The sequence below is a fragment of the Ascaphus truei genome, chromosome 3 (genome assembly GCF_040206685.1).
Source record: "Ascaphus truei isolate aAscTru1 chromosome 3, aAscTru1.hap1, whole genome shotgun sequence".
Classification (NCBI taxonomy): Eukaryota; Metazoa; Chordata; class Amphibia; order Anura; family Ascaphidae; genus Ascaphus; species Ascaphus truei.
Window position 1 is genome coordinate 411,765,976 of NC_134485.1, and position 27,991 is coordinate 411,793,966.

Below are 27,991 nucleotides of genomic sequence, written 5' to 3' on the forward strand. Positions count from 1 at the left end.
GGGTGACGGGGTGGGTGACTGACACTTTGACTGACTGACTCGTGTGTGACTGACACTTGGGTGACTGACACTTGGGTGGGTGACTGACTGACTGTGGGTTGGTGTCTGTATTCATTCACAGACAGACAGACACAAACACACACCCTCCCTCTCTCAGACTCTCCCTCTCAGACTCTCCCTCTCCCACTCTCCCTTTCCCTCTCAGACTCTCTCTCTCCCTCTCCCTCTCACTCTCCCTCTCAGACTCTCCCTCTCCCTCTCAGACTCTCTCTCTCCCTCTCCCTCTCACTCTCCCTCTCAGACTCTCCCTCTCCCTCTCAGACTCTCCCTCTCTCCCTCTCAGACTCTCCCTCTCAGACTCTCCCTCTCAGACTGTCCCTCTCCATCTCAGACTGTCCCTCTCCCTCTCAGACTGTCCCTCTCCCTCTCAGACTCTCACTCTCCCTCTCAGACTCTCCCTCTCCCTCTCAGACTCTCACTCTCCTTCTCAGACTCTCCCTCTCCCTCTCAGACTCTCCCTCTCAGACTCTCCCTCTCCCTCTCAGACTCTCTCTCCCTCTCAGACTCTCACTCTCCCTCTCAGACTCTCCCTCTCCCTCTCAGACTCTCACTCTCCCTCTCAGACTCTCCCTCTCAGACTCCCTCTCAGACTCTCACTCTCCCTCTCAGACTCTCACTCTCCCTCTCAGACTCTCCCTCTCCCTCTCAGACTCTCACTCTCCCTCTCAGACTCTCCCTCTCAGACTCTCACTCAGACTCTCTCTCTCTCACTCAGACTCAGAAACACACACACCACACACCCCACTCTAATGCAGATAGTCCCAAGGTGTAGCCCCATCTCTTTCTTACCCCCTCTCTTCTTCATTCACTCTCTCCCCTCACCCCTCTCTTCCTCACTTCCTCTATTACAGCCCCTGTCTCCTCACTCTCCCCCCTCCATCAATTATGCCCCTCTGACTCAAACCCACTCCCTGAATCCGTCCTCCTCACATTCATTCCCTCCCCCCCTGATCTCACACACACACACAGACACAAACTCAGACACTCGCAACAAGGGGGAATCGGAGCAGGGGGGGGGGGAATCGGAACGGGAAGGGGGGACCCGGAGTAGGGGGGGAATCGGAACGGGAAGGGGGGACCGGAGCAGGGGGGGGGGAATCAGAGCAGGAGGACAAGGGGGAAGCGAGAGTGGCATGGAGCAGTAGTCACCTGACTTGCTCCATGCAGGAAAGGGCGGGCCTCGCTATGCAAGGTCAGATAGACTCACAGGGGTGAGCAAACTTTTTATGCCGAGCCCCCCTTTTCATCCATTTAATTTCTCGGGCCCCCCCTGCCTGACGTAATCAAAATCACATGAACCCCCCCCCCCTTTATTAAACGATATACAATGTAAATACAAATATGTTTCAACAGCTCGCGCTTGCAAAATTAGGCTGCGTCCACGCTGCCGCCGAGAGTGGTGACATCACCAACTCTCCAAGCATGAGCACAGGGTGTCCTGCATAATTTTGCAAGCACGAGTGGGGGGTATGGATCAGGGCTATTTCTGTGTTTGTGTGTGGCTGTGTGTGGGTGTGGGGTTGTGCGCATTGACTGCTGCTGAGCATGCTTCAATGTCAATTTTGTTTGTCTCGCCAAGCACACAATCAATCACAACACAAACAACACCCCCCACACCACACACAATCACAGCACGCATTCAATCACAAAACACACACATCACATATATATATATATATATATATATATATATATATATATATATATACACACACACACACACATCACTATACATATATATACACACACACACACACACACACATCACTATACATATATATACACACACACACATCATTATACATATATACACACACACACACACATCACTATACATATATACACACACACACACACACATCACTATACATATATATACACACACACACACATCACTACACATATATATACACACACACACATCATTATACATATATACACACACACACACATCACTATACATATATACACACACACACACACACATCACTATACATATATACACACACACACACACACACACATCACTATACATATATACACACACACACATCACTATACACACACACACACACACATCACTATACACACACACACACACACACACATCACTATACACACACACACACACACACACACCACTATAAACACACACACACACACACACACACACACACACACACACACACATCACTATACACACACACACACACACACACACACACATCACTATACACACACACACACACATCACTATACACACACACACACACATCACTATACACACACACACACACACACACACCACTATACACACACACACACACACACACACACACATCACTATACACACACACATCACTATATACACACACACACATCACTATACACACACACACACATCACTATACACACACACACATCACTATACACACACACACATCACTATACACACACACACACACATCACTATACACACACACACACATCACTATACACACATCACTATACACACACACACATCGCTATACACACACACACATCACTATACACACACACACATCACTATACACACACACACATCACTATACACACACACACACACACACACACACCTGTACTGCTTGCTCGGCTCCCCACTCAAGTAAAGCCAGGAAGAGGAGGGCTTGTGTCTGTGTGCAGAGGGACGCCCCGCCCCCTCTGCAAGCACAGGGAAACACAGCACGGATCTTCTGCCTGGCATTGCTCTGCTCTGCCCCTGCTCTGCTCTGCCCCCAGGTTTCGCCGTACAGGCTGCGCCCCCCCCCCCCCTAAATAATTTGGCGCCCCCCAGTTTTGCGCACCGCTGAGATAGAGTTGCGAGGGACAAAAAAAAAAATCCTGGCAGCGTGCCAACACGCGACAGCCAGTCAGGAGACAAGGGAGGGTTTTTTTTTTTTGCAGAAGAGCGCGCTAAATCCTGTCACGCCAGTGCCCTCTGTTCCCCGCTGTTGGCGGCCCAGGATCCAGGTGGGGGCAAGCGCACCCCCTTGCCCCCCCTGCGGACGCCCATGCCGTAGCGCCAGGACCCTGACAAGCCTGCCTTGCATGGCATTATTAAATAGATCGGCACCAATATCTGACAAGTATACCTAATCGGACCTAAACCACATCACAAGCTCCTCCTTTCTAATGAGGTGCTACTCACTCTGCTGAAACCACCGTTAACAAAGCAGCTAGGATCCAACCAAGCTATAGTGCTGATTCAATGCCAGAGCACGGATAGTTCCATTCACCGGAGTGGAACATTCTGTGCCTTAGCACCAAATCACTATTACTGCACGTTATTAAATAAGCCAGAGCAACAGGCACTGAACACTCACGATTGCAATGCTTAATAAACCCCTCTGCTCACCCTTCTGGCAGTAACAGGGTTATAGTATATGGCTATTCCGCATTATTGCAAAAAGAAACCGTCAACGTTACGGGACAGTGGCCCCTTCATAAGGACAGATTACATTCTAATCATTCCTGAATTATATCATTGTATCTGCTCGCTGGCCATTACATTTTAGATTTACTCTTCTCAAGTCTCTGTACTCTTACCCTCTCTCTATAATCACCCGCTATAGCCATGCTCTCCTCTGGTCAAGGACGTCTCCTTTCGACTCTACTTATCTCCACTTTTTCATCACAGCTGTGTCTGACTAGTTTTTATCTGATTAAATATCTAAATAAATAAACTCCATGCCTTTGTCAGACAGACACCCTTAAAAGGCTTTGCAAGAGTTGAGCTTCTGCTCATGGAGCCTGCACTGGGCAGGGCGAGAGATCGAGCAGCAGAGAGGAGACTGTACTAGCATAAATAACAAGCATGGAGGAGGAGGAGGAGGAAGGAAGAGGATACATTTCATTTAAATATCCATTTTTAGCCAGGTGTTCAGCTGTGAAGCAGAAAGACTAAAAGAGCAGAACACCAACCAGCAGATACAGAAACTGGACATTGAGAATTCAATCGGACAGCCAATATGGGATTGTATGGAATGAAGTTCTACATGTAATTTGTAGTTTGATTATTGGGAAAAATATATAGATTTAACATAGAAACTACTTCAAAGTAAAGTTGAATGATTACCTCTGCAATGTGTAACGGGGGATACAGAATCGGTCAACTGAACACACACATTTCCCCCCGTTACACCTCCATCTAGCGCTTCCTTGTTCATTGACAAAGGCCTGCAAGGAGTTTCATATCCATTGTTCCTGGAGTCACTAAGCAGTGGATCTGTTTTCCAACCTTCCTCTAGGGCAGACAATACTAGGCCAACAGTCCTGTGACTAATACAAATTGGTCATCAATAACATGATTTGCACATTAATCGTGTTTCAGGACTGCCCTTGGCCAGGGGTGGATTTCCAGGGACCATCCTAAGGCTGGGAGCCGGTTTTACTGTGGAGATAGAGACTGTTATTCTGTGTATGCAGAGAAAGGAATAAAGTGTTCCAGTTGTTCAAATATACTCCTGCCTGGTGTGCAATCTATCTGGGGGAGTAGAGTAAGTTCTCCTACAGGGATTGCCTTCATTTTACTGGAGCCTGCAGCAGATGGAGGCGCTGATCACCATCTGCTAAAGAGCAAGTATCTACCCCAGAAGCCAGTCCTGATGTCCCCAACAACATCGGCGGACCACTCGGCATCCTGTGAACCAGCAGGTAACTAGCACATGACACCATGTAGTGGCACAATCTCCCAGAGGGTGGGGGAAATACTGTTACATATACTTCACTTTCTCAACTCCCATAACCTATTTGACCCTCTCCAATCAGGCTTCCGCACAGCATCCTCAACAGAAACCACACTCACCAATGCTATGACCTCCATATTGCCAAATCTCAAGGAAACTACTCCACCTACTACTGACCATCCTCTTCTCCTACACTTTCTTCACTCTCCTGGCAAATGAGGTACTGCCCTCTCCTGGTACCTATGGCACTGCCCTCTTTCCCTCTCTTGGCATCCGTGGCACTGCCATCCTACCTCTCTCGCCGTTCCTTCAATGTCTCTTATGCCAACTCCTCAACCTCTATGAAACTCTCTGTAGTTGTACCTCAAGGCTGCAACATCAAATGGTGCCGTGACGGTACGTGGTGAAACGTTGCCATGACAATGCGACGCCACATGAAGTCTCGTTGTCATGGAAACCCGTGGCCACGTAACAACGGGACGCTGAGAGGAGGCGGCAAAAGGTAAGTGCATGCGCTCCGACCCTGGCGCCCTCTTTAAATGTCTGAGTCCTGTGCACCCACCTGTCCGGTGCTGCCAATCCATCAATGTCCTGCGTGGCCGAGCGCCCTCGTCAATGTCCCTTTTTCGACAGCTGCTGCCGCTCCAAGTCTCGCACACTGCTTGACGCACCATCTTTAAATGTCCTTCAACATTGACGAGGCTGTGCAGTACTCGGACATTTAAAGATGGGTCCGGAAGCGTGCAGCGCCCCTTTGCAGTTGGCGTCCCGGGCAAATGGCTGGCCAGCCCACCCTTTTATCCGGCACTGATTCGAAGGTTGCCAGGACAACCCTGACTGGACACACACACATACTTCGGATCATTACACATAGATGATAAAGGGATAAACCATCCTATAAAGTAATTCAAATACCTATTAAAAAAATCAACAGTTACTAATTTTTTTATTTTGTTTTGCAAATACAAATATCACTTGTAAGAACATTCACAGGTAGTGGCTTGCGCTTATAGTAGAAGCGATGCGACGGAGCGACAGCTTGGTCGCGATCGCCGGAAGTCAATTCAATTTGATTTTTCCAGCAACCTCAGTTTGACGTCACTGTCGCCGTCGACGGCACTATACGCGCTTAGAGGTCTGCAACCCTGCCTATCGACATTATCTCTTAGCATACTGTGCTTTCACTGCACAGGGATTCTGGGAAATGACATGCAAATGACCAGTGTCACCTTTTGTGTTGTAGAACTCAGAATCTCCCTTAAATTGTTAGCTAGGAAAAGCATTCTTTTCTTGAGGGAACTATATGTTTCCTAGTCTGTCCTTTCAAATTTGGAAGCAGAGATCTCTGAAGTGCTCATTCTCAAAAAAACTGACTTGTACTGATCATGAAAAGGTTTACCGAAAGGTGACATTAACAATAAAAAAAATTGTTTTTTGGATTGCAGGTATAGCCATGCATAATAATGGTATATTGCTTTCCTCTCTGTTGGCAGTAAGTCCTGGTAAGAACAGGTATGCCAGCAGTAGTTATGGAGGTTTTCCCTCATCCAATGGTGAGGTGCCCTATGTATGGAGGGGAGTGGCTGTATGCTCTGAGTCCCTGGATAGTGACATCAGGAATGCGCCTGCCTCCTGAAGTATATAAGGCACAACACAGTTAGTTACAAAGGTTCTACAGTATGGAAGTAGAGTGTTCTAGCAGTGTTCTGGCAGCTGTGGAAAGCTGTTAGGAAGTTGTATGGCCTGCATAAGGGATTGTAGGAACACTTTGTGACCCTAGTGAAGTAACTAGCGGTCCAGGTTGACCAATCAGCCTGTCTAAGCCACTCTGTGTCCAGGGACCTGGCGCAGAGAGGATCTCCCTAGGAGAAGGGGGAATCCCACTTCAATTCAGGAGGGCGTACCTGGCGAAGGGACAGCACGGAGGGATGTGCGGCTAGAGCCGGCAGCTGCATGGGGCAGTCTGCTACATCACCGTCTACAATAAAGATGACCTTGTTAAAGATACCCCCACTGTGTGAGTGTGAAGTTACTCAGCAGTGGATGGCACCACCAAGAAGGAGTTCCTCACCAGGACCATCTCCCAGCGGAAGCACAGATCCTGATGAGGTGGAGGCTCTGCACATGATGTAAGTTGAACTCGCACCCACTACCACCGCTACCTGTCTATTGAAAATCCCCTAATAACATCAAGCGGGAGACTCAGGAGTTCTGTTGCCTACAGGTGCACCACCAAACACACGTAATGGGAGTTGGTTATTAACAGTACCTGGGCCAATGTGAGATTGGGGGGGGGGGGGGGGGAATAAACCCGTTACACAGGATTTCATTTTTTTTTTTTTTAACCAAAGGAAAAAATAAGTTACATTTTGGTCCGTTGACAAATGTTTAAAAAAAAGAATACACATACTTAGCTATATATTGAAATGTGTGTGTGTGTGTGTGTGTGTGTGTGTGTGTGTGTATACACACACAAACTAATGCATTGAATTCACATATTGAGACTTTATTAAAGTGCATTGATGTTCACATTAATTGACACTGCTTCCATATACTGAGTGAGGCCTCAGACATTGGCCTGCATTGACATTAGTTAGTAGCATCAGAGACCTCCACGGTCTCCATGGTAACCACGACGATACGTGATCCCTTCAATCCTCCCGATCCTTATCTCTATGGTTACACTGCGGTCACGTGGTATCCGGCGTCTTGTATGGAGAGGTTGGTGTGAGCGGAGAGGGTACGGGAGCCCCGGAGGGACAAACCGCGCGAATCATGGCGGCCCACCTGAAGAGACGCGTGTATGAAGAGTTTAGCAGAGTAGTGCAGGTGAGACACCGCAGAGATAAAGAGAGGGAGAGGTCAGAAAAGGTTTCTATTTTCAGGGTACCTTTCTTTCCCAACTCATGCCCGCACCATCCCTGGGCAGTGGGTTCAGGAAAGTCCGGGGATCCGCGTGAGGCCTAACACCTCTGCCCTATAATAATGATACAAAATAATAGTGATCGAAATCACACTCACATTACACGTGACAGCAGCCACCCTCTCATACAGCTACACACCTTATAGTCACAGGCCGGGGGTTATACTCACACCTTCTCCTGTCACTGGCTCCAGAGCAAGGAAGAGACACCTTCCTTAAAATAATAACCCGTTCTACATATCCCAACATGTAATTCGTCACATCTCTTCATCCACCATGGATTTAAAGTGGGAAATGGTTTTGTTTTTTATCGGGGAGGAAGAAAAAAAAACACGTTTTGGCAAAATACATGGACATTTCTTCTTAATACTGAGCACGTGTATATGTATATAATATTTAATCCATTTTTTTTAAAGAAGCTAGTAAATATCAACCAATAATTTAACTCCTTTGCCGCCAGAGCTGGGAATAATACATTCCCTAAATGTATCAGGTGTTGTACCTGTTTCAATGTGTCCTGGGTGTTGAACCTGGTAGGTTATGTATCTGGGATTTGACATCATAAGGCCGAGTCCATAGAAGGACAGGCCGTGCTGAGCCGTGCGGACGCTCTGCGCTGAGCCCCTGCATCCTCAATGAGGATGCCTTGAGAGGGGGCTCACGCGAGCGTCTGCAGGCGTGCTGAGGCGCTGGAGTTTTCAGCCGAGCGCCAAGCTGTTTTTCAGCGCGCTGTCGGCTGAAAACATCCAATCAGCCTAAAGCAGCGTCAACGTCACGGTGATGTCGGCGCCGCGTCGCGGGCGATTGGCCCAGCGACGTCACTGCCCCGCCTCCAACCACCTCCCCCCCGGCTCCCTTCGCGCACGCTGGCTCGCCTGCAAGTCCGTGGAATCGCGCTGAATTAAGCAGGCGAGCCTCAGCGTTGCGCTTCTCCGCTCTCCTCAAGCCTCTATGGCCCGGGCCTTATGCACATAGCCTGGTGGCAGATGAGGAGAGTCGGATAGCTGTAAAGTTTACACAGAAAGCAGACAAAGTGAGGAGGTCAGAGAGGCGTTAAGAATTGAGGGCATCAGAAGGCTTCGTCCATGCTGATGGCACGCCGTGACATTGCGTTTGCTTAGAGCGATTCCTGGACTGAGCTGTTGCGTGGGGGGGGGATTTCTGGGGGCATGGCAGGGACGTCAAGGAGCTGGTTCGAACCGCTCACGTGACCCGGCCCTCGTGCTGCAAAGACAAAATAATGTGTCTCCGTAAGCAGCACTCCGACCAACGCGCACGTGCGCACTATACAGAATCACATTACCCTAATGTGATTCATCGCGCAGGTCTCTCGCGTGCAAGCAGGCAGCATGGACGGGGCCTAAGGTATTAAAGGACAGAGATCGGAAGGGTGAGGCTGGTTTGTTAGAATTCCCGAGCAACACTGGGTACTTTAAGCTAGTATACTATAATTCAGTATTTATTTGACCTTATTTGTTCAAAGCTTAGCGCTTGTTGCACTTACTAGAGAAATGCTGATGTGCCACAGCTTCGCTGCTGCGAATCCGTAAGTAAAAACCGTTCACTACTCAAGACGAAACTGTGGCCAAACCTTCAAGTCAAGGTCCGCCTGTCTTGGTGGTCTTCGTTACTGCCGGATACTTGCCCACATTTTTACAAGTGACTTGGTGGGTTGCACTCTTGCTTTTGGTAAATGTTCACCCCCAGTAATAATCCTAACGAGCGCATTGTGTCTTGGGAACAATAAACAGCACCAGCCGCAGGAGGAGCTCTCGGCGAAGAAGCTGCGACTGACCAAACCCAGCAAGTCGGCAGCTCTCCACATTGACCTGTGCAAGGCGACCTCGCCCGCTGACGCCCTGCAATACCTCCTGCACTTCGCTCGCAAACCGGTGGAAGCGGAGAGCGTGGAGGGAGTTGTGCGAATCCTGCTGGAACATTATTACAAGGTGAGAAGGGTTGGAAATGGGTTTGTCAATGCTGCGAATAGTGATCAGTCGAATACGCTTCTGTTTGCTGCTATTATTTGTCTTCCACCAATGCCCCTTTAGTATGCTTGGGATGGTTCCTGCAACTGGTTGATCTATTTGACATCTTGATGGAAAGGCCAAGATGGCTTAAAGCAACATCCCTACTCATTTTTACAGCATTGGAACCAAGGGGTTCTACCGCAGCTGAACCACGCTACTTTCAGCCACGCGAACCCCTCCCGTGTTCCCAAGATATTTACTACTGGTGAAGTTACCTCGTCTAAATCTCCTGCCAGGGAACAAAATGGCCGCCACATCTTCCGCCCATAGAAAACCGCAACATAACTAGTTGCAGCTTTCCTATTGGTCAGCCATTTAAAATAGCTTTCTAAACCAGACAATAAAAGTTTCTTTTCCCCCCCCCCCCCCACCTTACAGTGTACATTAAATGCCACTAATAGATTCTAAACAAGGAAGTAATGCCAGTAAGTATCTCGTGAACCACGGGGTCCCCATAGCTGAAAATAGTGCAGTTCGCCTCTGTAAAAACCCCACGGTAACTATCCTGCAATAATTTTTTTTTTAAAGGGGTGTGAGGGTTAGTTAGGTAAGTTGCTGCTTTATAGGTGCAATCCCATATACTAGGCCATTTTAATTTCCTAGGGGTCTCGGAATGGGTTTGTCAATTTACTGGGGGCCCACCCTATCAGAGAACCAATAAAGATGTGGGAGAGATGAGGAGTGGGGACTAGGGCTGAACAAGCTCTTGTTAAACACACAGTGACATCACACAAAAAGAGCAGCCAGGGGAAATCACACCCCTCCCAACACTAACTTAAAAATAAATTTAAAATACTTATAGGTTTAATATTATGGTATAAAATAATCAATCGGCCACACAAGACGCCTTAAACATGTCGCTGGAGTTAGTTCACTTTGGTCCTGGGAGGGATTGCCTCTTTAAGAAGCATACAAGGCATTCTAACATTGCTGTGCATAAAGCCACCTTTGCTTGTTTCAGGAGAATGATACATCTGTCAGGCTCAAGATCGCGTCCCTGCTAGGCTTGTTATCCAAGACGTCCGGGTTTGGCCCTGATTCCATAGTGGACGATGTCATCAACACTCTACAGAACGAAAGTAAGTTATTACTTCCAATTGTTAAGGGTGCGTGTATCAAACTATCCGTTCAGGTGCAACAGCTCATGTCTTCTTACCAGTCCTTGCAGTTCACTGTAAGTCATGCGTCTCCCTCAAATGTGACCATAGTCTCCACTGGTTATTTTTTTTTTTATAATTTGTCAATAAACAAAATTGTGTGTCCTGTGTGTCCTGTGTGTCCTGTGTGTCCTGTGTGTCCTGTGTGTCCTGTGTGTCCTGTGTGTCCTGTGTCCATCATTGCTGAAACGTGTCCTGTTGCAGCACTGTTTTATTACATAATCCAACCTATAAAAAGACACTTGTGCGGCTCTATTCTTCCCATGAATTTAGATGTATCTTACAATCAAGCTGATATTGCAGTATAATTTTCCTCAAGAAAAGCCAAGTTATTCACCATTTGTATTCGTTTGAAAAACCTCTCTTGTTGCTGTCATTTCCTAGCATTAATGCTCTGTACGGCTACTCCACCCTTTCTCTCTCATGCCACAGCACTGCAGGCCTCTGCTTGCAGCGTTTTTTGATTTTTAGGGATGGGAAAACGGGACTTCCTAGCAAAATAATGCTGTTTATTTATTTTATTTTTTTAATTCAACGCGTAAGAAGAGAGGTCTATAATGAAGAATAAAAACAGGGTGTCAAATATTTTCGAGCTCTCTGTTTCACTGTGTGTTTCTTTTCAGAATTAGTTTCACTTTTTAACGTTAACACAGATATACAATGTATGCAGTGCTACATTTTCCTCTGTTTCCTATAGAGTCTCATCAAGTCCTTGCACAGCTGCTCGACACTCTGTTAGAAATTGGGACTAAGCTTCTGGATAATGTGCCCCTCCGGATACGATTGGTGGATGTGGCCTGCAAGGTAATCAATCGGGTGCTGTCCAGGGATTTGCAAGATTGATGCTTAGTGTGGGCCCTGGAAGAGAGACGGGAAAGGGGAGATATGAGAGAGAAAAGGAGTGGCCAACTCCAGTCTTCCCTGCTTCAGCACAGGTGGCTCGAAGACTAAGGGACTGATTGAGCCACCTGTGCTGAAGCTGGGATATCGTGTTAAACTGACCTGTTGGCGGGGGGGGCCTCAAGGACTGGAGTTGAGCACCCCTGGTGGACAGAACCGATCACTTTCTGCTCTCGAAAAATCCCTTTTGTCACCAGGATGGTGTTACTGATGTCCCACTCTCATGTTTGATACACAGCATTTGTCCGACACATCCCATGGCGTTAGGAACAAATGCCTGCAGCTGATTGGATGCCTGGGTCCCGTGGAAAAAAGTGTCCCAAAAGAGGCAGAGAGCGCTGCCGCCAAAGATGTCCAGAAGATAATTGGGGATTACTTCATTGATCAGGACCCCCGCGCCAGGACGGCAGCTATTAAAGCCATGGTAGGCAGCTATTAAAGCCATGGTAGGCAGCTACTAAAGCCATGGTAGGCAGCTATTAAAGCCATGGTAGGCAGCTACTAAAGCCATGGTAGGCAGCTATTAAAGCCATGGTAGGCTGCTACTAAAGCCATGGTAGGCAGCTGACGTTGAAAGTTGGATTCCAAACACAATATTGGTTAACCAAGTTCAACCTATTACGTTTTTTTGGTGCCCGGCGGTAAACGGCAACTAAGGGCCTTTTGGACCTTCTTCGCACCGTGACCATGTGATTGCTCGTGCAGTGTAGGTCACTGGTTCCGAAATTTGTTTTCCCAGTTTGGAGAATAAACAAAATTAGCACAGCAAGAAAAGCGCTGAAGCACTGAGCGAAAAAACAGCGACCCCTTTATTGGCTTGTTTCCTGGAATGTACTGGGACATAGGACTATATTTCCTGAGCCCAAAGGGCTCGTTCACCAGATATTCATTTGTGCAATAGTGGAACTGGCAGGATAGAAGTGTAGAAGGTTATTAGCATTGCTGCACTCCTGAGGAAGCTCCCACATGAGGACCAAAACGTTGGTATCACTTTCTATTTTCCAACACGGGATTCATCATTTTAAAAACAGTCTCTTAGATACCACAAGTTCATTTAAATGACTGGAGTGCTGCTGTTTCTTTTTGGTATACAGTATTGTATAACGGTATGAGAAGGCCCGCATGTCTTAACCTAGGGGTGGCCAGCTTCCAGTCCTACAGTTCAGGTTTTCAGGGTATCCGTGCTTCAGCACAGGTGGATAAAGCAGTCCCTGCTTCAGCACAATCGGAGGCTCAGTCTTTGACTGAGCCAAATTTGCTTAAGCAGAGATCCTGAAAACCTGACCTGTTGGTGTCTCTTGAGGACTGGAGCTGGCCACTCCTGTCTTAACCTATGTACCTTGTTTTATTTTTCATATTGAAGCCGCATTCTAGCAATACAATTTAAATTTTTACCTCTCAAAAACACCCCTGATGAAGGCGATGGGTGAAACGCACGTTGGGTGCGTCTGATGTCACTTACACGTGACGTCGGCTTCACAGAGGGCGTGTGTTGGTGTGTGTCCCTGAACGCTCCGCAGGCTGCTCTGATTTCACGGACACCTCAGCGCTTATTTTTGTGGTGGAGAAAGGGGAGGGGGGATGAGGGTAGCACAAGCTGATATATTTTATTTTGAGACAGAAGTTATATATGGGTTATAATAGTCAGGATTATGAGCATTACCTATCTGATGGAGTGTCACAGTACTCCGTTATTATCAAGAGACTATTAATCCAGTTCGGCGGTAACCTGCAATAGATTTGCCCATTCAAAGACCGCTATTGAAACTGATTCTTATCAGTATAGGCAAAGTGATACTTTCAACTATGGCAATCAACTTGTGAATATTAAGTCTGTTCAGTGGTAAGCATAGAGCAAATTACCAACTGGGCCAGTTCTGTCCACTTACCTTGTTACTCCTACCAGCAACTCAAGGGTTCAAAAAAGGATTTACCCTTTTAAAGACTGACACTAATTGGTATCGGTGCTTACTGTGACCTCAGCCTATTATGCAAACATCTACATGAAACTGTTATATATTTTGCCCCTATAGGCAATAGAGTTTGTTTAGTTCATCAACACAAGCACACAACCCGGCTCTGCTCACTTTTAATTGTTTTTTTTTTACATTTGTAACCTAGTTTCCTATCTTGCTATTTAGGACCCCTTGTTACTTTATTTATAGGCAATAAGTTATTTTTTACCTATAAATTCTGGGGTACATATATTTAGAGTGCAGCAACAAGGGAACTCTTTCTTTTTCTCTGTTTTTGTTTTTCCCCTTCAGAGGAGGCCATATTTGTAATTGAGTTTTATGTCTCTTGTTTATAATTCTGCTCTTGGTGTTTATCAATAATTCACAAATCGGATCAGGACTTTTTCTTCCCTCTGTTAAATGGATTCATTGCTCCGTTGTTAAGATTATGTGATGGATTTGATTTCTTTGTTCAGTTACAGCTCCACGAGAGAGGGCTGAAGTTACAACAAGCAATGTATAGTCAGGTACGATGTCTTGTTTCATTACATGTTGACTTATAAGAAAGCCGGTTAAGTGACGGTGAACAATGTGTGTTAATGTTCCATGACATGCCCAGTACAGGCTGTCCTCGGTTATCCAACGGAATCCGTTCTGGAAGTAGCGTTGGATAGTGAGACCGTTGTAAAGTGAGTCCCATGTTAATCAGTGGCGGTGAGTGTTGGATAACGCATTCCGGCATCGAAAAACGGCCCATAGGGTTGCATTGTAAAGCGTTGGATATGCCATTCGCTGTAAAGTGAAACGTTGGATAACGAGGACTACCTGTAGCAGTGTTACCGTGACACTGATTAGGAAGTCCTCTGAGCACGAGACAAAAAGCAGGGGAGGGTACAAGGTACAAACCAACGATCAAGTTTTATTGTATGGCACCCAAGGCTCAGAATGGGTTTGTGAGGCTGATTGTACAGCCGCCGTTTCTGTACCAAAGTTTGTTTATTTATTTATAAAATATTTTACCAGGAAGTAATACATTGAGAGTTACCTCTCGTTTTCAAGTAAGTCCTGGGCACAGAGTTAAGACAAATAATACATGTTTACAAATACAGTTACATAATGTATCTGCCAATTAACAGGGTCAAAATATTAATTTCAAATAAAGAAACGGCTAAACATAGGATATCAGTGATCCGGGGAAATGTACGGGCCTTACAGTGTCACACGGCGTCGGAAAGTGTCTTGTGGAATAGCACAACTTAGTAAATATGGGCTTGTGTCTTACTTGTACTATAAGCCTTAAGGACAAAATTACAGCTGTGACCTGTTGTCCTTTTTTATTTATTTATAGAGCGGTGCATACATGGCCCATATAGAGACCAGAATAAAGGTTGTTCCTTGATATTCCTCTAATGCATTTATTATTACTTTGTATTGGAAATCTCTTTCCAGGCCTGTAAACTGCTCTCTGATGATTATGAGCAAGTGCGAAGTGCAGCAGTGGAGCTCACCTGGGTCCTGAGCCAAATCTTTCCTGAAAGGTAATAGCTGCTGAGTAACCCCCCTCCCCCCCCCCCCCCCGAAATGCCAGTTCTACATTATGTGGGGGCTTGGGATCTCTGGCGTCTGAGGCTTCTCCTTGCGCCCCCAGCCCCCTCTTATCACTTGTTTCCTTCTCCTCTTCAGCATCGTTCCCATCCCATCATCCAATGAGGAAATCCGCCTGGTGGATGATGCTTTTGGGAAAGTCTGCCACATGGTCAGCGATGGCTCCTGGGTGGTGAGAGTACAAGCCTGCAAGCTCTTGGTGAGACCTCTACCAATGATAGCCCAAGAGGATATACAGCCCTATCCATGCATGTAAAGAGAGCCACAAGGGAAGGGAGGCGACACGTTGGGATTTCAAGGGAAATATATCAACTTAAATGCTAAAGAACAGACTTTAAAAGTGCAGTTTCCCCCCCCCCCCCCCCCCTCGAGTTTTTCAACGATGTGCTTCGTTCCTGAAAAATTAGTTCAAAGTTGACGTAAACATGGCTGCTAAGCCCCTCCCACTGCCTGACATCACTGCGCTTTAAAGGGTCCTAGAGGAGCTCAGGATAAGACGGGTTCTTTAGAGAGACATATCAAAGTCTTCATGCAAAAGAAAGCTCTGTGCTGGTGGGGGGAGCACGTGAGAATAACAAATAGCGGCTGCAGGTTTTCTTTTAAAATTAAAAAAACGTTAGAAAAAAATTATATTTTTAAAGGTGTCAAAATGAGCTTATTTGCCAGATTCTTTTCTTTGGGGGGGGGCTACACCTTGAAGATGCACTGAGCTCAGCTGTAACTCCGCCGGATATTCTGTGTTCACTCATTCGCCGCCCAAGTCTTAAGTTTAAATAATAATACAAAAAAAACTACTTGGATGTCAGATTTGGGTAAAAAACTGGATCGATGAGACCCCTTAAACATGTCTCTGGAATTAGTTCCCTTTTGGTTCTAGGAAAGATTGCCCCCGATAATGATAATTATTAGGTGCATGTGTAGAAAGAAAATGTTTACATATCACGCTGACACGTAAAAGGGTCTCTCCAGATCTGCGAGTCACGTATGCACTGTTTCTTTTTCTGCTGCAGGGGTCGATGCTGCAAGTGAGTCCCCATTTCCTGGAACAGACTCTCGACAAGAAGCTCATGTCTGACCTCCGGGTAATCAAATCCGCTCTGTGTGAATGACATCAGCAGTGCTGTTATCTCTGCATGTCTGCCGCGGCTGTCTGGCGACGAAGGGAACATTTAGGATCGTGACACATTCTGCTGGCACGGATCCTCTTACCGTGGGACGTTTTGTGATGCCTGGCACTGCAGTGTGTTCTCCACCCTCTTCTTTAATACTCTCTGCGCGGGGGGGGGGGGGAGGTGGAATACGACACAGCACATAATGCAGTAAGCAGAAGTGGGAGTTCTGCAAACCGGTCCCGTTGCCCATGTGGAGTCAGTCTGACTTATCCCTACAGGAAGTTACTGACCCACAGCACTCAATCAGTTAACCGTAAACGTCACTTTCTTAACACATCCCGGATGTACGCAAGCGTTCTGGTAGCTGCGCCGGTCCTGGAGAAGTGTAGCTCTGTTGTAGGTTGTGATGCCGTTTTAACCCTTTGCCGGAGCGGTAGGGTAGTGGGGGCCTGAGTGCGGTCAAGTGATCGATCTCCGTAGCGGTCACGTGACCGCGGTGGCCATTTTCTTTTGGAAGCGGAGGAGTCCTATGTTTCCTCATCGGGCAGATCCCGTCCTGCCCTCCCATGGGAACACAGGATGGGATTGAACCCGGAAAAAAACAGACCTTTTTGAAGATGACGTAGTCACTGTCATGGCCCCCCCCCCCCCCTGAAGTGCCAGTCCCTATAACATAGTGACTATGTCCTGGGGCATTTAAAGGGTTAATGGACTGATATTAAACATTTTAATAGAAATTCTAATGTTCAGAGCGTTGGAAACCTGGGAGGTTTCTTCAAGTGCACTCTGGAGAACATAAAGGGTTTGTAATAAAACAAAGTGCAAAAGTAAGGTGAAAGTGATGCATTTAATGGCTGCCGTTTATAAAGCGTGCCAGCTTTCAGGAACACTCGGGCCCCTTATTCAGGCATGAGGCAGTAACATGTTTTTATACTGGACACAATACATCAATGCACTGTTTTTGCATATGCATTTTCAGTCCCCCATAGAAAGGAAACCCATATAACGATGTATTGCCGTGATGACCCGGACATACTTGAACATATCTCATTAAAGGGGACGCTGAATACTGCTGTAGCATCGTGGTTGGTTATGGCAGGCGCACCGACGGGATCTCTGTTATCTGTTGTGTAAAGGAACTTGCTTTAGTAAATCATCCTTGGGAAGGAAGTGAAATATATGGATTTTATGATTGAGCGCTGAGGGTCTGCCTTTTCTGCAGTGGTAGGAGCCCTCGCCCCTTGCACCTGGGATAGCTCTTGTATACATGTGCTGTCACTAGCCACGGTTTGATAGATTTCAAGCTGACCGGCCGCTCATGTTTACAATCGGTGGCCATATGGACTTAAGCGAAGTCACAAACAATTCCCAGCCTCATTTTGTCATTCTGGGATTTCCGCTGTTATCTTTACTGTACCAGTCCCTGTTAATCGCTGCTTTTACGAATTAATGGTAGTCAACACCTGAACTCCCTTACAAACACCAGGTCAAGAAGCACCACATCTGAGTAGCGTTTGGCATCTCTAATCAAAATATATTCCTTTTGTTGGTCACTATGGCCTTGTGCAAATATAAAGAAGCCTTAGTAGCGGTAACATCACTTTTGTTCACGTGAGACGTTAATTTCGTCTCTGTGCCAGCAAGAACCTTTTACAGTATATACTCTTCCTCCTGTTATTATTGAAGCTCAAAAATGAGTGTTTAATAACAAGCACACATTAGTTAGTGGGCAACCAAGTCATTACAAATGTTGTTTTAATGTGAAACGGTGCATGTCTTGGTCTTGCTAATGTGAGACGCTAGTGTTTCCTTAACCCTTATCCTGCCAGAGAGGCCAGCTGTGCAATGCTTTGCAGGCACCTCTCCCGTGAAGGGGTGACCGTATGTTTCATGTTAAGATGGGCATCGTTTGCATGCTATGGTAGTCCGGTTTTCACATGGGGGGGGTGTTTGATAGTAACCAGACATACAAACGCAGGCACAGGACAAGGAGGGTGAATATGTGCAGTCCTGAGACCGTGGCTCTTCTTCCCTCCGCGTAGCGCAAGCGCACAGCACACGAGCGGGCGAAGGAGCTCTACAGCTCGGGGGAGTTCTCCAGCGGCAGGAAATGGGGGGACGATGCCCCCCGAGAGGAGCTGGATACCGGAGCTGTGAACCTGATTGAATCGGGGGCGTGCGGAGCTTTTGTTCATGGCCTGGAGGATGAGATGTATGGTACGGTCCTTTTTTCATTCTTTTCAAACCACGTGAACCACAGGGCAGCGTGTGGCATCTTTGCCCATCGTTTTACAAACGGAGGACCATAAGCCGAATTGTGGGTGGTACAATAACAGATCTCCTTTAATATGCAGAAAATGCAGCAAAATTGCACTGTTGAGTACAGAGATATAAAGTGGCTTGTACAAACGGATGCCATTTAGAGATCCCTACGAAATAGGTCATTTTAAATCAGCATGTCTCCCAAACAGAAATTGCAGGGTGATTTCAAAATCAAAGTATCTGATTAAGGTGTAAACAAGAGGGTGGAACAGTTTCTTTATCACCTGCCACTAAATAACATAAGGGGTCCTAAATTCGAGTTCATACTGCCATTCTTACCCAGGGGATTGTAAGGGAAGGGACCCTGCCTGTTTCTTTTATCCGAAGTTGGTGAGAGTGAAGTTATAATATGGGTAATAAACCCTCTAACTGTATATTTGGAAACCTGGAGATAAGGAAGGCATTACTTGGTGCACATTTCTACCTTCTGCCTTTTAAAGAGGAATTAGATACACTACATATTACTGCAGAGTATCTCTCCACAGTTCTAGCTTTCCACAGTTGCTTCTCTTTACTGCAGTGGTTTCCAATACTATCCTTGGAATGCCAGATAGCCCAGGGGCGGCCAACTCCAGTCCTCAAGGGTCAACCACAGATAAGGTTTTTCTGGCTATCCCTGCTTCAGCACAGGTGGCTTAATCAGGTGCTCAATCTCCGACTGCACCAGCTGTGCTGACGCAGGGGTGGCCAGAAAACCTGACCTGTCGGTGGCCCTTGAGCGCTGGAGTTGATCACCCCTTGGCTACACCAGTTTTGGGATAAAATCAGTCACCCATTTATATTTAAACAAGTCGCGTGCTTATATGTTTACAAATGAAATGGTTCTACCTAATATCTTCTTTACGTGGGGCTCCCTGTATATAATGTTAGACATTACTGCCCGTATACAAATGATGAATTACCTTCACATGTCTTTTTTTCCTTTGAGGTCATGTACATTATTGCAAAGCCTCTCTGTCCCTTTCTGTTGAGGAGAAATACTGAAGTGTAATCCATTTTAAATGATATTTTTTTCTGAAAGCGGTTCATTTGCTTTGTGCAGTTAGGATCTCGGGCCTTACTTGGCAAACTGTTGTTATGATATCTTCTAAAACGGCTGCTAAAATTGGCAGAGAAGGGGGTGCATGGCTGAGCCCTTTCTCTGTATTGCAATGTTGTGTGCTACAAGGAGGGGCTCCGACAATAAAGGATATTAGAGGGGACTACAGAGTAAAAGCAAAAAAGTGACGTACGCAAGAAAAAGATGCACCGTGAGGTGGCATGTAATGGGCAGTCACACTCGGTAATCCTGAGTATAGTATTGCTCTGCTAGTTTTCATATGGTATTTTCACCATGCACCTCTAATAGCGAGTTGATAGACAAGTCTCCGTAGAAAAGCCTGAGCCAGCCTTGTTTCCTCGTCCTCCTCACCATGTTTCTGATGCCTCCCCAGAGGTGAGGATCGCTGCGGTGGAGTCCCTGTGCCTGCTGGCTCGCTCCTCCCGTCCCTTTGCCGAGAAGTGCCTGGACTTCTTGGTGGACATGTTCAACGATGAGATTGAAGAGGTGCGTCTGCAGTCCATCCACACCATGCGCAAGATCTCCGCCAACATCACCCTGAGGGAGGACCAGCTGGACACCGTGCTGGCTGTGCTGGAGGTGAGTCTGGAACATATGTTTATTAATGGTTTGTTCTTTGCCTTCCTTCCCTCCAAAGAGTCCGTATGGCAATGCACATATTGGTTTCTGTGTGCTCAATTGCATGTCATTACCCAGAATCCCTGGCTGCAGTGGAAGCATTGTATGCTAAGAGATAATGGGGAAAGGCTGGGTTGGAGACCTGTCTCAGACATGTGAATGTGCTCACAAACGGTATTATTTGCTGTATCTGTAATGTAATTAATTTATATGTATTAAATGTTGCTGTTAAAAGAGCAGATCCTCCTATTTTCTTTACAGGGTGGGAAATGGGGCTGGGGTCCTTCCTTCTGGTTTGGTTCCCAAGATTATTACAGATGCAGTTACCAGGTTTAAATCTCCCTCTTGGGAAACAAAATGGCGGCCGAAATCTTTAGCCGATAGGAAGCTGCAACATCATTGGTCGTGGCTTCCTATTGGATGGCCATTTAAATACCCTTTAAAAACCAGGAAGTTTTATCGGCAACTTCACCAGTAAGTATCTCAGTAACCGAGGGCTCCCCGGAGCTGAATATAGTGCGGTCCAGCTATGGAGGACCAGCCGGTTCCAATCCTGTACAACAACAACAACAACAAAACAAATGTAGGGTAGTTAAGGTGCATTGTTCCTTTTTTTTTAATTTCAAATTGTTTATTGACGTATTTGTAAAGGGTACAAATATGGAGGGGAAGGGTAAATTGGCCGACAATTTAACAATGACCTTAAAAGTAATGGCAGCATTATCATCTCTTTGTGTCATTACCCATTTTTAGACCATCCTATTCACAGCTAGTTCCCTCCCATGGGGATATAGTTTTTAGGTGAAGCCTCCCTTCACTTTGGTTTCTTTTGGGACTTCTATGCTTTTAAGATTGTTCATACTTTTGAATTATCTGTGGATCGAAGTAATCCATACTTTGTAACATTTCTGCCCAGTTTGCCTTAAGAATGATGTTATATTTTTCCTTCTGCATCAGCTCCTTGATTCTACGTTCTCCTTTTCGTCTTGAGGGAGCCGTGGCCTCTTTCCACGAGGCTGCTATGGAGCATCTTGCTGCAGTTAAAATGTGTAATTTAGGTTAAGGCTTGCCGGGTTTAAATTCTCTGGATTTCCAACACGTCTTCTATTATATTTTTAATCGTGGTCCAAAATCTCTATCACTAGGCCGTTCCACCACACATGTACCCTATCCCCCATTTGACCGCATCCTTTCCAGCATCAATCAGATGTACCTGGATTTATCAAACTTGGTCTCCTGGGTGTTGGTACCATCGAAACAGAATTTGATATATATTTTCTTTTAGTCGTAGTAAATATGGAGGTTTTTGAGGCATTGTCCCAAACGTGTTCCCAGTCTTCTCTGAATTTTCTAATTGCAGGTCAGCCTCCCATTTCTCTATATATTTGTGGTCAGTAAGTTTTTTCCTGAAGGGCCAACTTCCTTGTATAATACGGTAATCGGTCCTTTCTGATATCTATTAGCTCTACATAGGCCCTCAAACACTAGTCCTCGGGAAGTCCGAGTTAGGCGCTAAACTCTGGCTAGAATGTCTTATTTGTATATACCAAAATATCTCTGGGCTTTGCAGAGAGTACATAAGACATATATCTCCTTGAAGCTCATTAATTTCTCATTGGACAATACATTGCCAACATCTCAAATGTTTCTAAACTTCCATGACTCAAATCTTTTTGTGTTGTATCCTGGTGGAAATTGTGGGTTGTCAAACATGGGGCTTAACTTAGATGGGGAGGAGACTTGATCATATTTGTCTCTGGATTTGATTCCATATATTTAAGGTATCCTCCTTATATTTTACACTTCCTAAGGCTCCGGCCCCCAGTGTGCGCGATGCTGGATAATTATTTTTAAACGGGGTATGGTAGTCTTCAGTCAGATATATTTCTAGATATTTTAGTTGAGGTATAGCCAACTCCAGTCCCCCCAATAGGTCAAGGTTTAAGGATATCTCTGCTTCAGCACAGGTGGCTCAGTCGACTGAAGCAGGGTTATCCTGAAAACTTGACCTGTTGGTTGTTCTTGAGGACTGGAGTTGGCCACCCCTGTTTTTAGATGCTTTTCCTTGCATGAAAATTTAGTTTAATGTGATATTTTGCTCTGGTAGGGTTAAATTAAAAGCCCCAGATTTGGCCTTGTTTATTTTGTTAGCAGATTATTCTCCAAACTCTGCTAGGGAAGCGTGCAGATTAGGCAGGGAGGCCAGTGGATTCAGGACTGTCAAAATGATGTCATCTGTAAATAGGGAGAGAGTATATGTTTCTTGCCCTATATTCTACTCCTTTAATGTTTGGGTTTCCCCTTTAATGTGGCTGTCATTGGCTCAATTGTTAGACAAACAACAAGGGCGAGAGGGGGCATCCCTGTCTTGTTCCATTTGTGATTCTGATTATATTTGTTTCTCTGCCTGGTATTTTTAGCGTCGCTGTTTGGGTTTTTAAGGTGGCTTGTTCCTTTAATGTAAGCGGCTATCAGAAAAGTAGGATAGGCCTACTGCGCAAGATTTAGACCCTACCCAATTGATCTACCAATGTTTAATGGGACTTCACTCTGCTTCCCAAATAAAAAAGGAATACGTTCTTCTCACAACACTACACATCCTGTCCTTCTTTTTTTTGGTTTCTAGGATTCTTCCCGGGACATCCGAGAGGCCCTGCACGAGCTGCTGTGCTGCACCAACGTGTCCACTAAAGAATGCATCCACCTTGCCCTGTTGGAACTGCTGAAGAACCTCTCCAAGTACCCTACAGACCGGGACTCCATATGGAAGTAACTACTGGGCAGCCTACTCCAATGGGTTTGAACTCCGTGCTCAAAGAGCCCCAGGCAGACCTGGTTTTAGGAATCGCTAATGAATTGGCAACACGCATGCAAATTCAGTTCATTTCAATAGGAATGGGATATTTGTAGGTTAGCTCCATACCATGGGATGGATGAGGTTCCCTGAAAAAGAGTTAAAAACCACTAATGTAGTCTTAATTACAGAGGTACAAGTGCTCCTTTTTACATCCCCCAAAAGGATAAGTGTTCTGCCTCAATAGCCTAAATGCCATGTTTTAAATGTAAAAAGAAGCTATAACCAATGAAGCGTTCGGTTTGCACCTGTTCATACATTTGACCCTTAAGGCCGGAGTCGAATGTTAAGAAACCACATCATCGCAATCCCTAAATTTAGGCTGATCGTTTTACCCCATCTCTGCTCTGAGGGCTGTTTTTTGACGGAATGAAACGCAGAACTGGATAAGTGTCATTGTTATGCGCCTCCCGTAACTCCTCCTTTGTCCCCTCTTTGGGTCTATGTAGCCACTATCCAGAGAGCAAAATAAGAACCCAATTCTTCACCTGACCTGAAGTGGCATCAATGGAAATACATAGGCTTCTTTTTTGGAGCGTGGTAAATAGACCCCCAAGAGTAATCTGCTTGTCAAACAGATTAATAGCTGCATACAAAAAAAATGCAAAACAATGTTTTTACTACTGGCATGAAATCGTCAATAGAAAACCTGACATACCATTCATAAGGAGATAAACATACCACCAAAAGGCAACATTTTGGAGTCCTGAGCCAAGGAAGGTTGTAACGTGGTGACTCGTTATTTAATAAATGTAATAAATGTCGGGTGTTCTATTATATTTGGGTGAAATATTGCTATTATTATTATTATATATCCTAACTACTGGAGTATCTTACCCGCCTAGAATTTGGCAAAATATTGAACTTGATGGACATTTATTTTTCAAACTGGAGCATCAAGCCCATGCATTTCTACCAAATAAACCACATGGACAGGTTCCACCACATCATTTTAGAGCAGACGAAGTGCCCGCAGGTTGTCTCCGCAGGGCCTTGTACTGGCTTACATGTTTATCTTCTCGTGCCTGTTTCCTACATGTGTTCTCGCGGTGTAAACGTCCTTCTCCCCTTTTCCCGGAGGTGTTTGAAGTTCCTTGGAAGCAGACACCCCACCCTGGTCCTTTCACTCGTCCCAGAGCTCCTGAGCACGCACCCGTTCTTCGATACGCCCGAGCCGGACATGGACGATCCGGCCTGTATCCTTTGTGCCTTGTTATGGAAATGTTGTCTTATTCTCACCGAGGCAATAACCTTCCTCTTCTGCCTTCATTTTATTCATGGACCCAAACAGAAGGACAATTTTGTTTAAAATGTCACCACGTGGGCAATAGAGGCAGAGAGTGGGACATGGCTCAATAACCCAATCCCATTGAAATTATTTGCAGGCCCCGCTAGCAGTGAAAGGGTTAAATAAACCCTCTCCCGTCCCCCAGAGTAGAAACCTGAGTTGGGTCATGTCAAGTAATCCGGCTCTTAAACCTCCAGCAGAATTTTCTTGAACCATGCGTTCCCTAGAGCCTCAGTCCCACTTGGCAAAGCAACTTGGAGTGGTAATAAAATGAGAACGCCATGGCACATAATGCCACGTTTACTCCTTTATAAGGACGCAGCAGAGGTTAAACTTCTGCGTTCATCAGGGCTGAGATGCAAAGCCGTTCTTAAAATATAGTAATGAAAGTAGGCATGGTATAGGATTGGAGATTTTCACAATGGATCAGTATAAAAGTCACAGCATTGAAACAGAATAGCTGAGGGGGCCAGTAATGCTGGAAGTGGGGGCGACAGGTCTCCATCAGTGAGCATGTGCTTAATTTAAAAGGCTTTTATTTGGATTTGATCAATGTTTTGATCCTAGCATGGACGTTTATTTTGATAAAAGTCCCTGCTGGGATCGAAACGTTGATCCTATCTAAGTAAACGTTTTTAATTAAGCACGAGCGCATCTCTTCTTCATATTGAGACTGTATTTGGGAGAGAGAGAGAGAGAGAGAGAAGATGCTAAGTCTAAAACCCCTGGTTTATTACATTTTGATTATTTTAGTACACCTTTGTGACAGTTGAAGTCATTTAGATTATTTTCTGATTATATATTATATATACATTGGCCCTGAGCTCGTCTCACAGATATTGCTGTCCTGGTTTTGATTTTCAACGCTGCTAAGACCTGCCCCACTATGCCTGCACTGTTCTCCGATCACACTTTCCGCCACTATGCCTATTTGCGGGACAGCCTCTCGCACCTTGTGCCAGCTCTGAGCGTAAGTGTCTCCTTAATATGCACAAAACCAAACATCTCTTTCTCAGGGGGTTTGTGACTTACTAAAATGTTGATATCTTTGATCGTGCAATTAAGAGACGTGCAAAGTAGTTTCGCCCGCATGTTACTTTTGGACATTTGCGATTGTGAAAAGTTACAAAAATATGGAAGTTTTGCCCCCCCAAAAGCCCATGGCATATTTCTGACTTGAAGAGTAAGTTTGGCCATAATGCTCAAGATTTTTAATGTTACTTTATCATATTTTGCTGATCATACAGAACACTTAGCAGCTACAATTACCATTGTGTTCTGTCCAAAAAGTATTCCTTTTTGGAGTGATAAAAGTTAATAATACCTGACTTAAATACATCACCGTATAGAAAATCCAATGGCTAGAAGTCAGTGGATCATCAAAAGAAGCACATTTCTAGTGCACACCTAGGCTATTTAAAACGTAACATTTTAATATAATCACTGAAATAAATCACAGCACATTAATGAGTGAATAAGTTTCAGTGATATATTAAATGTTCCGTTTTTAAATAGCCTAGGTGTGCACTATAAATGTGCTTATTTTGACGATCCAATGACTACTAGCCATCGGATCTTCTATATGTTGATTCATTACTCCCAAATCCATAGGTAGCAGCCGTTGCCAATTTCAGGCAATTCGGCACAATCACATAACTCATTTTAGTACAATATTTTGAGTTTGCTGCTTGTAGAGCGGTGTGATCTTTTTGGGTTGTGTATGGCTAATACATCAGCCATCGCCTCTGGAGCACCCCTGGTTCAGCCTTATTGGATCGTATAAAACTGTATAGAATAGCCTATCCATTGCGTATATATCTCAGGATTGAACAGTTTGTGAAAGTGCAGAGCTCAGTGTTCATGTTCTTTGGCCCAGATTCACTAAAGGGTGCAAAGCATTAGCGCAACTTAACTCCCATTCATTTGAGTGCGAATTAAGGCTTACCACCCTTTAGTAAATCTGGGCCTTTGTGGCCTTGGCTTGTCCTCAGTTGCCGGGTGTGAAGTGGGCTTGGATTCCAGACTTGACCAGCACCGCCCCTCACGAGGATCCGTCTCAGCAGTTCCTGCAGCACAGCCTGGAGCGGGTGTGTAATCTGCAGCACCTGGACACACAGGGGACACAGGAGCTGCTCCAGTTCACCATTCGGTACAGAGAGCGTCGGTCTCGCTGAGATCTAGATGTTGATGGCAGATGCGTGCAGCAGATAACGCTGTTAAGACCGCACTTCCCTGTCCTAGGGAACCCGATCCCACCATCTTAGGGGCAACCAAGGAATTAATAAATGAAGGCAGATACATTCTAAGACATTGTTGAGAGTTACAGTGTATTCCTGTTCAATTGTCCAGTTTTGATGAACTTTTCAATTATATTAGATTCTCTAGTGCAGGAGTGGCAAACTCCAGTCCTCAAGCATATCCCTGCTTCAGCTTGGAGTGCAGCTTCTGTGCTGAAGCTGGGATATCCTGAAAATCTGACCTGTTGGTAGCTCTCGAGGACTGGAGTGGACTACTCGTTGGTAGCTCTCGAGGACTGGAGTGGACTACTCGTTGGTAGCTCTCGAGGACTGGAGTGGACTACTCGTTGGTAGCTCTCGAGGACTGGAGTGGACTACTCGTTGGTAGCTCTCGAGGACTGGAGTGGACTACTCGTTGGTAGCTCTCGAGGACTGGAGTGGACTACTCCTGTACTAGTGCTTTGCTTTCTGTTCGTATTAGTATTTTTATGATCCATGACGATATAAGAGACTCCTTGAAGATGTCGGCTGCACTTTCATACGTGAAGCTCTGACAGAGAAATCACAAGACGTTTGCTTCTACAGGTTACATGTAATCTTTGTCACCCTCCACTCTTTTTTCCCAGTGACCTGCAGAGAATCGGAGAACTTCAATCAGAGCTGGCAGGAATGGCCGATTTCTCCGCAACTTATCTGCGTTGTCACTTACTACTGACAAAGGTTTGGCTATTCAGCGCTGCCCTATCTGTTTCTCTGTTTCTCTTGTTGTAAACAAACATTCAAGTCCTCAAGTTTTTTTCTTGCGTTGTACAGTAGCTGTAAAGTAGAGGGAACGAAGGACGAGATTAAAGTAACAATCCCCCCTAACTATCTGCCTTTTTGTTTTTGCTGGACTGGAACAAGGGGTCTTCCAGAGTGGAACTGCACTGTTTCCATCTCCGGGGTTCCTGAGATACATACCAGGGACTGGTTTTTAAAGCGGATTTATATGGCGTCCAATTGGAAGCTGCAACTGATGATGTTGCGATTTGCTATTGGCCCTAGGCTTGACAGCCATTTTGTTTCCCCTGGAAATTGATTTAAACCAGGTAGATTAACTGCCAAGTACCTCGGAAACTGAGACTGAAAATAGCACAGTTCAGCTCT

At 45.6% G+C, this 27,991-nt stretch overlaps 1 protein-coding gene across 1 annotated transcript in view; it reads left to right on the forward strand.

Annotated features, from left to right (window-relative positions):
- The first annotated feature begins 7,479 nt into the window (after positions 1-7,479).
- The window catches only part of INTS4 (integrator complex subunit 4), a 42,201-nt gene continuing 21,689 nt past the window's right edge, over positions 7,480-27,991 (forward strand). Inside the window, exons 1-16 of the mRNA XM_075592625.1 lie at positions 7,480-7,613; positions 9,459-9,656; positions 10,699-10,816; positions 11,592-11,698; positions 12,033-12,218; positions 14,226-14,276; positions 15,199-15,287; positions 15,433-15,553; positions 16,365-16,436; positions 18,509-18,683; positions 20,222-20,427; positions 23,093-23,235; positions 24,401-24,516; positions 25,445-25,578; positions 26,600-26,757; positions 27,472-27,565. Of these exons, the coding sequence (XP_075448740.1) occupies positions 7,560-7,613; positions 9,459-9,656; positions 10,699-10,816; positions 11,592-11,698; positions 12,033-12,218; positions 14,226-14,276; positions 15,199-15,287; positions 15,433-15,553; positions 16,365-16,436; positions 18,509-18,683; positions 20,222-20,427; positions 23,093-23,235; positions 24,401-24,516; positions 25,445-25,578; positions 26,600-26,757; positions 27,472-27,565 (2,022 nt within the window). The 5' untranslated portion in view covers positions 7,480-7,559. The remainder of the gene's footprint in view (positions 7,614-9,458; positions 9,657-10,698; positions 10,817-11,591; positions 11,699-12,032; positions 12,219-14,225; positions 14,277-15,198; positions 15,288-15,432; positions 15,554-16,364; positions 16,437-18,508; positions 18,684-20,221; positions 20,428-23,092; positions 23,236-24,400; positions 24,517-25,444; positions 25,579-26,599; positions 26,758-27,471; positions 27,566-27,991) is intronic.